The 12,177-nt window shown below is 43.5% G+C and overlaps 2 protein-coding genes across 2 annotated transcripts in view; both read left to right on the plus strand.

Moving 5' to 3' along the window:
• Positions 1 to 3,840, plus strand: part of LOC118422875 (pectin acetylesterase 3-like) — a 4,652-nt gene extending 812 nt beyond the window's left edge. The window contains exons 2-7 of the mRNA XM_035830707.1: positions 155 to 248; positions 504 to 731; positions 1,015 to 1,152; positions 1,968 to 2,141; positions 2,541 to 2,691; positions 3,295 to 3,840. Coding sequence (XP_035686600.1) covers positions 155 to 248; positions 504 to 731; positions 1,015 to 1,152; positions 1,968 to 2,141; positions 2,541 to 2,691; positions 3,295 to 3,583 — 1,074 coding nt within the window. The 3' untranslated portion in view covers positions 3,584 to 3,840. The remainder of the gene's footprint in view (positions 1 to 154; positions 249 to 503; positions 732 to 1,014; positions 1,153 to 1,967; positions 2,142 to 2,540; positions 2,692 to 3,294) is intronic.
• A 104-nt stretch (positions 3,841 to 3,944) lies between these two features.
• Positions 3,945 to 11,040, plus strand: LOC118422876 (pectin acetylesterase 11-like). The gene is made up of 8 exons (XM_035830708.1): positions 3,945 to 5,711; positions 6,150 to 6,234; positions 6,580 to 6,716; positions 6,971 to 7,073; positions 7,484 to 7,621; positions 7,816 to 7,992; positions 8,622 to 10,220; positions 10,467 to 11,040. The coding sequence occupies exons 1-7, from the start codon at positions 5,421 to 5,423 to the stop codon at positions 9,080 to 9,082; spliced, it is 1,392 nt and encodes a 463-aa protein (XP_035686601.1). The 5' UTR covers positions 3,945 to 5,420; the 3' UTR covers positions 9,083 to 10,220; positions 10,467 to 11,040.
• The last annotated feature ends 1,137 nt before the right edge of the window (positions 11,041 to 12,177 follow it).

Raw genomic sequence — 12,177 nt, forward strand, 5'->3', positions numbered from 1 at the left:
CGAAAGCTTCATTGGCCATATCTAGACATGTAATGACTACTTAGTTCAGTCAATGTACCGTTCTAAACATTACACGGTTTCGACCTAGTACCTGTGTCGGTGGGAGGACAACGTCACTAAAACACTGTCTTCTGTGATTGAATGTATCGTGCAGGGGGCAAAGTTGATAGTCCTGTCTAACGCCAAAGCACAGAAGGCAGGAGCGCTCTGTCTGAATGGTTTGCCTCCAGGCTACTACTACAGACCAGGTGAGCCCAGCTGAACCCGTCATGCGGCTGTGTGATGCATTGCATAAAAGACTCGCACACGCATGTAATGAGTGAATTAAGACGGTTTGATAATTGTGGAGGGGCATTGGAATAAAGACGTTTGTAAAGCCATCTTTCAAATATAACATATTACTGCTAATGCATTTTGCCCACGAGTAAATACGTCAAACATTTCATTGTAACATTGAGTACTACTGATACATAAAAGCATAGTCATAGTGTAACTTACCACAGGCTGGGGTTTGGGTGCGCGGTCGTGGATAGTGTTCCTGCGGGGCGGCGAAGGATGCACGACCGAGAAGGAGTGCTACCTCCGTTCCAAGACGTCTCTGGGAAGCGTGCACAAGTCCAGAAAGTGGCGCCGACTGGGCGGCATCATGTCCGGAGACAAGCAGCGCAACCCCGAGTTCCACAACTGGAACGGCGTCTCGCTGATCTACTGTGACGGCTTCTCGTTCGCAGGTTAGTCTCTACTGTACCGGACTCTCATGGAGAAATGAAAACAACTTTGGGTGCTTATATGATGTTTGCATGCAGAAACGGCAGCAATGTTAGTTGTTTGTATATGATGGACCTAATGAAGAATGCTAATGCATTGATTATATTAAGTATATAGCTGAGATGTGCAAAATCATTTGAAAACTTGGCGGACCTGTTCTACATCTTTTTATCTGAAGATAAAGAATTGAAGATGAACTTCTGGCCCGAAATCATGAGCTTATGTCGTCATATTTAATTTTTCCAGGCGACAGACTCTCCCCGATGGTCTACAACGGGACGGAGATGTACTCCCGGGGCCGCCGCGTCCTGGATGCCATATTCACGGACCTGCTGCGCTCAGGCATGGCTGGTGCTGAGCGGGTCATCCTCTTCGGTCATTCCGGTACAGTGTTATCGTCTTGTTCTTGTAAACGAAACATTTCCAGCCATTCCGGTACAGTGTTATCGTCTTGTTCTCGTAAACGAAACATTTCCAGCCATTCCGGTACAGTTTTATCGCATTGTTCTAGAAACCAACCATTTCAGCCATTCCGGTACAGTCTCGTTGTCCTATGCTCAGAAACGAATCCGATTATTTTGTCTATTCCGGTACAGTTTTGTCGTTCTGTCCTCACAAATTTACCATTTGGGCCATTCTGGTAGAATTCCGTTGTCCTGTACTCAAATTTACAGTTCCACCCATTCCGGGGCAGTTTTGTCGTCCTATTCTCAGAACACAACATTTCGGCTATTCCTGTACACGTCGTCCTGTTCTCACAAACTTTCCATTCCAGCGGCTGACAAAGGAAAAAAAAAACGGTACAGTGTCGTCGTGTTCTCGCAAACTTGCCAATTCGGCTTTCCCGGAGAGCTTTGTCGCGATGCTGACTAAGGCAAAACTTCCACAGATATGTTCAAATTAAACTTTCCTTGTAGCGGTAAAGTTCAACTTCAGAATCAACTTCTTAAAAAAAATGGATCTCATAGCCACGGAACTTATTGTGGGTTTTTTTGGCACGTTTGACCAATTGCTGACGACACGTATCCGGAAGATCACGTGTTAATAAGATCACGTGTTCGTAACTCTCGCGAGTTCATGCATGAGGTGATTGGTCGTCAGTATTGATCCTGAAGAAGGCGACAGTAGCCGTTGTAGATTTTATCCGTATGTACTTTTGTGTTTGAAGAAAGTTAACCTTTGTGTTTGTTCTTGTCCAGCGGGAGGACTGGGAGCTCTGCTAAACTCGGACCGCCTGAGGAGACTGCTGCCGCCCGGAGTAGACTTCAAGCTTCTCGTCATCTCCTTCCTGCAGCCCAAGTTTCCACAAGGATCTTACGCGAGGGGAGTCAAGAAGCTTCTACAAAATATGGCAACGATACACAACATCTCAGGTATCTAAGTAAACCAACGAATAAACTAGATTGCGACAGAACAAATGTCTCCATATTGAATCATTCATGAGATTACAAAGGCCAGCCATTCAGAACATTTGAATTTGAAGGCACGGGGCGTCAGCAATTGGAGTGTTGACAGTGTTGATTGTCGTAACGTTAAACAATCTTTATCACATTACTGATAGACGATCAGGATTGCGACGAACACTTCTTATATCCGTAGAAACGACACAAAATATTCCTACAAATTCCTTAAAAATCACATCTATATTCAAGTAACTAATCGTTCGTTTTTTCCTGATTCTCGCAAGAGACCCACAGATTGTGCAATTACTAGTACATAATTATGTGACCATTCAAATGATACGCATATTCTGCTCCTTTACCCGTCTTCAGGCACGCTACCTAGCGATTGTGTGAAGAATTACCCGTCCAAAGAACACGCCTGTCTGCTGCCGTCCATCCTGATTCCCCTCCAGTCCGTGGATGCGTTCTACGTCAACTCCGTGTACGACAGGTGGTCGATGGGGAACCTACTGCGCATAAGGTGTTGTGTTCCTTATCTAACGTTTACGTCAGGTGGTGCTTTTTGTCCTTAACTGACGTCTACGTCAAGTGGCAATGTCCTTTAATATCTGACGTCTTTAATGCGTATTGCCATGGTGCCCTTCACCCTCCGTGATAAGATGTTTCATATCTCGTAGGTGTCTTGATGAATTCACACTTGTGTTTCTTGGTGCATGTTGTGAATCGACATGCGTGCCTTCCGCACGTAAACCGAGGTTCTATGCGTCTTTACCTTGACTGCATTTTTGGTCATGATCTCCCTGTCTGTCGTTCGGTATTCCAAATATGACTTAAGCATCTTGTGATATGGTCTACTATCTAGCGTTTCTATCAAGAGTGTCCTGTAGTTGTACATGTGTCATTTTGCCTACACAGTGACTACATTCAAATCAAATATCAAAACGAGGATTGATTTGGAATATGCTGTCCCACGTTTTCACAAGCGCAAGTTCAACTCATTTGGTGACTATGGCCCGCTTCACACACGAGTTTCTGAATGCACCCCAAGTCGACTCATCTCCTTCAAGTCGACTAAAAAAACGCGTGTGTAAAGCTGACCTCTGACTGTTCAATGTTTCCACAGGTGCGAGCCCAACCGCTGTAGGAAATCTAAAACTAGGAACAAACTCCAAGGGTGGAGTGCAGCATTTGCCGAGCAAGTACCGAGCATGCTCAAACCGAATGACGGCGTTTTCGTAGCCAACTGCGTGACCCATATGATCGCATTGGACGATAGGACGTGGTTCTCTACCAAAGTCGGAGGAAAAACCATTGCAGAGGCGTTCGGGGACTGGTACTTCGGTCGTGGGTACAACCACACGCACTTGGACTGTTTCAGCCTAGACTGTTACCCAAACCCTACATGTGCTTAACAGCATTTAGACTGTTTAAGTGTAGACTGTTACCCGAACCCTACATGTGCTTAACATCACTTAGACTGTTTGGGTGCATACTGTTATCCAAACCCTACATGTGTTTAAGCAAAGGCACTTAGACTGAGTAAGCTTAGACTGTTACCAACATGTGTTTAACAACACATAGACTGTTTGAGCGTAGACTGTTACCAAGCCCTAATGTGTTTAACCAAAGACACTTAAACTGTGTAAGCCCAGGCATATTAATACCAAAATCTCTCTCTCTCTCTATATATATATATATATATCTATCTATATATATATATATATATATATATATATATATATATATATATATATATATATATATATATATATATATATATGTTTATAAAAGAGTTCAAAAATGTACATTTTATGTAATGAAATTAAGTCAGTGAACGCCAGAGTACTCTAACATGCAATTTCAGAATGTTGTGTACTGTGGTATAAGTTGGTGCTATCCGAGACAGATATATCCCGCGTTTGAACGTTTGTAACCGAGTACATGTAATTAGATAGACATTTGATGAGGTGCAATCTTTAACTAGATTTAGAAGAAATGAGAGTTTTATTCGACTTGCGATTGTAAACCAGTGGTAAACATGCAATGCAAAGCTGCGTATTTGTGCTGCGGTGGGTATGGTTTATAATGTTGAAATGACTCGTGACTACATGGTGACATAAGAAGTTGTACGGATGTTATGACTTATATGTTACATTTTGAAAAAAATCATGGTGACAATAATGGCGATGGAAACCAAACAGTAACATATCAATAGAAAGTGCAAGGACCCCCCGTTGATTGGAAACAGACAACCGGAAAGACTGTGGCGTTATCAAATTGCTTTATCAAATTTTGATATGTAACGTTATTATCTATTACAAACAATATTGTTACAGGTAAGGCATGTGTGTGGTTAAAGGACTCCTTTACTCCTTTATATTGGATGGGAGAGTTCAAACGGAAATGGCTATATATATCATATATTGTAAAATATTATTATATTTTTGCAACACTTCGGATTCTTACATCATTACGTTATTTTCCAAAAAGAGTCTGGTGAGGAATATTGTGACATATTTATAATATTCCCTGTTTTCTGTTCAAAATTCCTAAAGGACGACAAACGGCGCTAAAAACGTCACAATGTCCCCCACAAACCTCTGCTTGGAAAGTCTATAATTATCAAGTTTTCCTCAAAATTGTGTTGATATTGTTATTAATAGGAAGATCTGAGGGGTCCAAATAACGACGTTGTGTACAGTTGACTTATTAATAAAGGGCCGGCAAATTCAGTGAAGTAACCATTACTGTCGTCGATAGGACGACCCTTTCTATTCAGATTCAGAATAAACATTTCTGCTATAATCCTGTCACACAGTCTCGACAAATACATTCATTCCACCTTTGTACCTAATCTTCTTCACTAACCTAATAAAAAGGTCATTTTCTTGAGCAATCTAATCAATTAGCACCGGTTTGGAGGCCATATAACTTATCGTCAGCCAGTTAATCCAATAATGAGGACACTTCTTGCCACAGTCAGCACAGGTCCGACCGGTTTTCCGCGGCTTGGTCGCGACAATTGTAGTAAAGCCACATGTACGAATTTATGTGAACAAGCTACACGTCGGTTTGAACAGTTCTCCCAGTGTAACTGCTGCTGTTCCGAGATTTTCCTACGTTGTGATGAAACCTGAGACCAGGCGGTTAAGTCGTGCCTGGACTGGATATGAGTCGTGACGCACGCGTGCATCGGTCCCAATGACGCCAAAGATCGCATCAAATTGTATTTTGTAGCTGCCTGAGGCAATGCAGACTGACTGTATGGGAACACCGGAAAACGTCGCAACAGACATGATGCACACATTAAAGACCAAACGGAAACTTTTGAAGATCTTTCTGGTGACGATTCTTGTCCTGGGTGCGGCTCAGGTCGCGTTCCGATGCCAGAAGACCCCAAACCAAGACTGGGAGGAAGAAACCGCCAGCCGTTTGGATGTTCTATGGAAAAGGTTGCCCTTCGACAACACCGGGAACCAATCTTTAGTTATCAATGCCTCCACTAACAGCCAACAGCCAACAAGACGGCCAAAAATGAAGGTACGTGACTGTATATCCCCCGCTTGCTGTGTTTACTCAAGATAGATCACATTTAACTGCAGATAGATCACATTTAACTGGGTTTGACATTTCAGGACCATCGATTGTACTTTTCACACAGCCGTCGGCATTCTATTCACAAGCTTCTATTATTTTCCGAATACCGTATTTTGGAACATAACAATGTACTTGATTGTTTGGTTTGAAACCTCATTTGCAAAGGAAAAAAAATAAGAACGTCGGTTTATAATCTAGACATTATCTTCAGGCTAAGTTAAGATTTCATTAAAGCATTGGGTTTTCCGCGACCTGTCCCACATGTGCACCATTGACCCCATGTAACCCCATGCAGTTCCCGGCATGCATGCGGGCATGCATTTGCTAACTTTACAACAGGATTTTCACAGCTCAAGTTATTTTCTCGCTTTTTTTTTTCAGCTCCGGCTTCTGCCCAAGAACACGGCGAACAGGACAGGAGCTTTCTGCTTAGACGGCTCGGTTCCCGGGTATTACTTCGAGCCGGGTAAACTTCAATACGAAACTATGAAATACTCGAAGGAATGTTAAGTGTTTTCAGTACGATTAGAAAGCCATGATATGATGTTAAATATACATTTATTGTTGTATATTAGAATGTTATAAATATTTTCCGCTGTATAAATGCTAGTAAGGCGTGAAAGATACATTCCGCATTTTCTATTTTCTACCTTCCTATACTATTTCAGCTACAATGCTTAAGGTAACGTGTTCTTGATTCAGTTGAATAACAAAAAGTTATACTAATGCTCTATAATGGACACATAACCTACATTCACATTTCACAGCTCGTTTAAGAGAAACATATATCGAATTCCGTCCCCAATACCAGGTGTTGGTGACGCCGTGAGGTCATGGGTCATCTACCTGCCAGGCGGCGAGGCGTGCTTCACGTTAGACAACTGTCGAAAGCGAGCAGTTCAGACCAAGGGCCTGGGGGCGGGCACCACCAGGAAAATGGCCAATACGGTAAGGGTCTTGGGTTGGGCACCAGCAGGAAAATGGCGAATACGTCTTTGACGGGAAGAGTGAGAAAAGGCCGTAGGTGCACCATATGTACAAGGCGACGTCGGAGCACATGTCTATGTACAAACTGTCCGGATTTTGGACTATGGCCTACGCATGGCCTATATGTGACCACACCTTTAGCATTAAAGGACATGTAAAGAACTTTCACCAAGCAGCCCGCTATGCTTACAACATGATGTTTTCTGTTGCCACAGACGAACGGTCACGGCTTGAGAAGTACAAATAAAACCATCAACCCGGACTTCTGGGACTGGAACATGGTGGAGGTGGTCTACTGTGATGGCTTCTTCTTCTCGGGTACGTTAGTTAACAGGAAAGTAAAAAACAGTCTGAGGAAAAATATGGCTACTGCTGCTGCTTATGATGATGATGATGATGCTGCTGTTGATGATGCTGGTGATCATGTGATCATGGTGGTGATGTTGACGTTGATGATGATTAAATGATGATCATGAAGTTGCTTTTGCTGATATGATGATCATCGCGTTGATGTTGTTGTTGATGATATGATGAAGATGATGTTGATTTTGATGATGACTGTATGATGACCATAATGTTGATGTTGTGGATGATGATGATATGATGATGATCATGAAGTTGCTATTGTCGTCAAAGATATGATGATCATGGCGTTGATGTTGATCTTGATAATGAGGATGATCTCGGAACATTTTTGTTATCTCATTGCTTGTTATACTGAATCCCAGGGGACAGAGCCGATGTGGTTGTGCACGACGGAAGAGAGTTGTACTTCCGGGGCAAGCGGATATTACAGGCTGTGGTTGATGACCTTTTGAGCAGAGGCCTGGCTCAAGCCACTGACGTCATATTCCACGGATTTTCAGGTACGATGGTACTGAAATGTGTTTACTTTGATGTATGATAAGCACCAATCCCTACAAAATAATGTACTAGAGTTGAAGGCTGAACAGGCTGAACAGCAATAAGAGCACGCTTTAAAATTTTGAAAGTTATGAATGAAGTAATATACAATATCTAAAACCTTGTTGTTCGTTAACTCCCCTCCTCCCGTCCCCAGCCGGTGCCGCGGCGGTGTTGAGGCATGCCTCCTGGGTTCGACACAAGCTGCCCGAGACCGTGAACTTCAAAATCTTCGTGGCGTCGGCGGCCCTCCCGATGTTACCTAACGTCCGCACCGGGACTTACTTTAAAGAGACAACGTTAGTCCCGGCCATCAGGATGCACCACGCGGCCAGTAAGTGTTTGAGCAGCCGATCACATTCGTCGTTACGTTACGTTTGCGACAGGTTTACGTTACATTCGTCGTGCGACAGTTTACGTCACATTAGTCGTACGACAGGTTGACGTCACATTCGTTGAAAGAAAGGTTACGTCACATTCGTCGCACGACAGGCATACGTCACATTCCTCGTGCGACAGGCATACGCCACATTCCTCACATGACACTTTTACGGCACATTAGTCGCACGACAGGTTTGCGTCACATTCCTCGTATATCTCCACGTCGTATTGGTCGTGCGACAGTTTTACGTCTTATTCGTCATACGACAGGATTACGGCAGCAGATATGGAGCATTCATTGGTCAGTTCTGGATGCGTCGTTCTGTGACAGAAAAAAGTTATCGTAGATCCTCATCGACCATCGACAACTTCTAAAAACCCTGATGACAAACTTATCGCACGACTTATGTGACAACGACAGTAGCATTCAATCCTATACTCGATGGTGACGTTAAATAACCTGTCCTTACATAGGCTTAGCGATCGCTGCCTTCAAATTATTTCATTTTTGCACGACAATGCCTTTTGTTTAATTAATGTAACATGTCTGTTTCTTTGTTTCATGATTTGTCAAAACACCAGGATCTGCCCCAGAAGCCTGCCTCAGAGAAGCGGACCCTAGCGGTTTGACGATGAAGTGCCACGAGCCGTTCAACCTGCTCCGGTACCAGGAGGCGGACCTGTTCGTGGCCGGGTACGTGTACGACGCCTGGCTCCTGGACAACATCTTGGAAGCCAGGTGCACTCCCAAGACGTGCAAAGGAGCGAGCGAGCAAGTAGGGCTGAAAAATGTGAGCCTCGAAATCTCCGAAACTCTTCCAAGTTTGTTGAAACCCCAGGATGGACTGTACATGGTTAACTGTAAGAAACATTTCATAATTACGGATCACAACACGTGGAGCGCGGGGGTGCTGTTGGGAGGAATGACGGCTGCAAAGGCGTTTACTGACTGGTTCCACGGACGGGGGAACAACCATAAACACATGGACTGTGTCACGTTCCAATGCTACCCAAACCCAACATGTCGGAAAGCAAAGTTGTGACAGACCTGATATAGCCTTATCTTTATTCTTGGTAGAACAAAAGACTGTATTTAGATTGTATGTGCCCATGTAATTATGTCTACTGTGAACAAGTGCCAAAATTTGTTGTTACTGCTGACTTGTAGTCCAGCGTGAGTTGAAGCACACTGTGACGTAAACCTCTTCAGTTTATGCCTTCGCGTGATGTCAACATTATATGTTTTAAGCATAGTGATATACAGAAGCAGCATAAACACTGTTGTATATATCTTCAACCAATAGTACACAAACGTGTCAAAATGTTACAGGTGTGAGTACAAGCCATAAAACACCTTAAGTTGTCCTTCCTTTCAAGGCGTGCTAACAGGTCATGTGAAAGGTGACCGAAGCCACATACCTCCATAGTAAACGTGTCTCATAAAACGGTTTGTTGTAAACACGCCTCTGTCGTAAACATGCCTATTTGTGTTCTACCTGTATATTTGGGACAGGAACCCGACAAAGAGAGTCTTGTATAGACTGTGCTCATAGGACAAAGAAGTCTTGTGTACACATAGCCACTGACATCCTATCTAACACTGTCCAGACTGGTCGGACAACCCTGTCCCAGAAACCATTTGTCCGCTGCAACAGTTTTCTGCCGACCCTTGAGTGGCTGCAATTGCTGAATCCAAGTCCATTGTAACTTCTTTAGATTATAACTGTGAAGAGTATATTTCCGGCTATCCAAACCATTTCCTCCTGTGTTCTCCTCTAGACGTCGTGACGGAGCCGAGTAAACTTTATGAGGGAAACGGGTATGACGTCAGGTCGAAAACTAGTTTACAAGTACCTGATCGAACAAACGAGTTGTTTGCCAATGGCTGATAAATAAGACATCCAGGTGAGTTTACCTTCCTCACCTGCCCCGTGCCCTGACAGGAAGTAGCTACTCAAGAACCCACGCTTGACTCACCTTTACAACCGGAAGGAAATGACGTCACATAATGCAGATGTTAATGCGGCATCACAGGAAGTTCAGGAAAGTATAAGTTTGTCAAGTTTCTGGCAAATTTCAGACGAGAGGGGACTGGCAAAGCAAAAGGACGTCACAAGCGAGGCGAGACAACTGCAGATCGCGGATCAAACGAACAGTTTGAAGAGGCAAGAAAAGTCTTCAGTATGTATGGGAAATGCGTTAATGCCGAGCTGCCATGAGTTTTGTATTATGATGTACAGCAATTGTGGTTTAAGGCAAAATTTAAGACTTAACATGTTCTTGCAAGTTACACTAGACGACCGTCACTGAAAGAAGCCGCTCATTTGATAGGCTTGAAGAGGGCTGTAACAGAAACAAGCTTTGAATGTGTGCATAGTACCCTGTTAAATTGGTATGAACAACTTCGTTTTCTTGTTTTCACTACAGTAAGGACAGCAAAACTTCACAAAATGAACTCCACTGTGATGTTTGGGCACCTTGTGCAGACGATGTCGGAGGAAAGGCGACCGAAGTCCGTCAGGGCACACCAGACCAGCCCGGCGACGACAGAGAGGACCCAGGCCCGCCACGGCTCTCCCGTTGTCCGCCGCTTCCTCGCATCGCTGTCGAGATCGGCGTCTTCCGCAAGCTATGAGCGGCAAAGGAACTGAGCTGGACGTTCTTACTAAGTTATTTCTTACATCAGCACGGAGCTGCGTTTCTGTTGCGCCTTTTATGTTGCCACCTTTGAAAGGGGTTGTTAGGTCCGAAAAACAACTTATTTCAGCCTCATAAGTAAGTAAATGAAAGAACTAGTATGATGGTACCATAATGTATTTTAACACCGTACGATGAAACTATACATACATGCATCGAATGGCATCTAAGTACCGTTGTCTCCCTGTCCTATAACAATTATTTATGCTTTGTATGTATGTATGTACTATGGGTGTCTTAAAAGCTAAATGTATACAGAATGCTCAAAGTAAATGACCAAAAGACTGCGGAAAAATGGAAATGAGTTAGTGTGTCATTCTTGGATTACAAGGTTATACCGGCTATATAGATACAGATATACGGATAAAGATACCCGATTGGGAACAGTCTTTGTTCAACAAGTCCCAATTTTCTGACAAAAGTCGTGGGGTGAGTTTTGAAACCGCCTCTCACGGACGTCGGTCACTGTTTTGCATCCGCACAGTCTCCTATACATTGAGCTTATTTCCTGAAGCTCCATTCGTAACTCCAAACACATGTAGGGTCATGTAGACACACGCAAAAACACACAAACATACACACGCATACACACACACACACACACAAACAAACACATACATACATACACACACGCACACACACACAGATGCACACACATACATACACAAACACGCAATACATACACACCCACTCATAAGTACACACACAATATGATATAAAGCGCACTTTACATGAGGCGAGGAGATAAACGCGATACCTTGACGTACACGGCAGCCCTCTACTTGAGCACTGATAAATTTTCTTGACCAGTCACGCTGACTTTCTCACGGTGTATAGTTCATCAAGATTGACTTCTACCCATATTGGAAACGCCCCTCCACGGCGTCGGCAATGATTACACGGTCTTAAATCACTCAATAAGTACATGTGTGAGTCTTTTATGTTTTACATTGTACGGTGGCATGATTCATGAGGGCTACTGGCGCCTGAGTTCGTCACACAGACGGTCCTGGGAAAGAGAACATATTTTCTGTCCCAAATATGGTGGGTCTAGTATATCCTGGGAACGACTGAGTGGAACGCCGGCCAAACTCGCGACTGGGACCGTGTCTGTAGATCTATTCGTGCGGCAATGGCGGCATTGTTTGAATCTCGGACTGTCATTACGTGTTCATTCAACGTAGCTAAAGATTAGTGTCATTTCTTTTATTGCTGAGAGCCTCTCTGAAATTCACAAGGAATCTCTTGAATGTCCGTTTTCAGCAAATGAGGACGCCCCTTAAAAATGCCAACCAATGCAATACAATTACCCCAGCGGTCTAGATGATTACGAAAATTCCTGGGATATTTCAAACCTCGAGCACTTATATTGTTATTGACATCTATTTAGTAAACGCCTTTCTTCGTTAACTAGAACGACAGAAATACCTTTATTTGATGC

Source organism: Branchiostoma floridae, chromosome 9 (assembly GCF_000003815.2).
Source record: "Branchiostoma floridae strain S238N-H82 chromosome 9, Bfl_VNyyK, whole genome shotgun sequence".
In the NCBI taxonomy this organism is placed as follows: Eukaryota; Metazoa; Chordata; class Leptocardii; order Amphioxiformes; family Branchiostomatidae; genus Branchiostoma; species Branchiostoma floridae.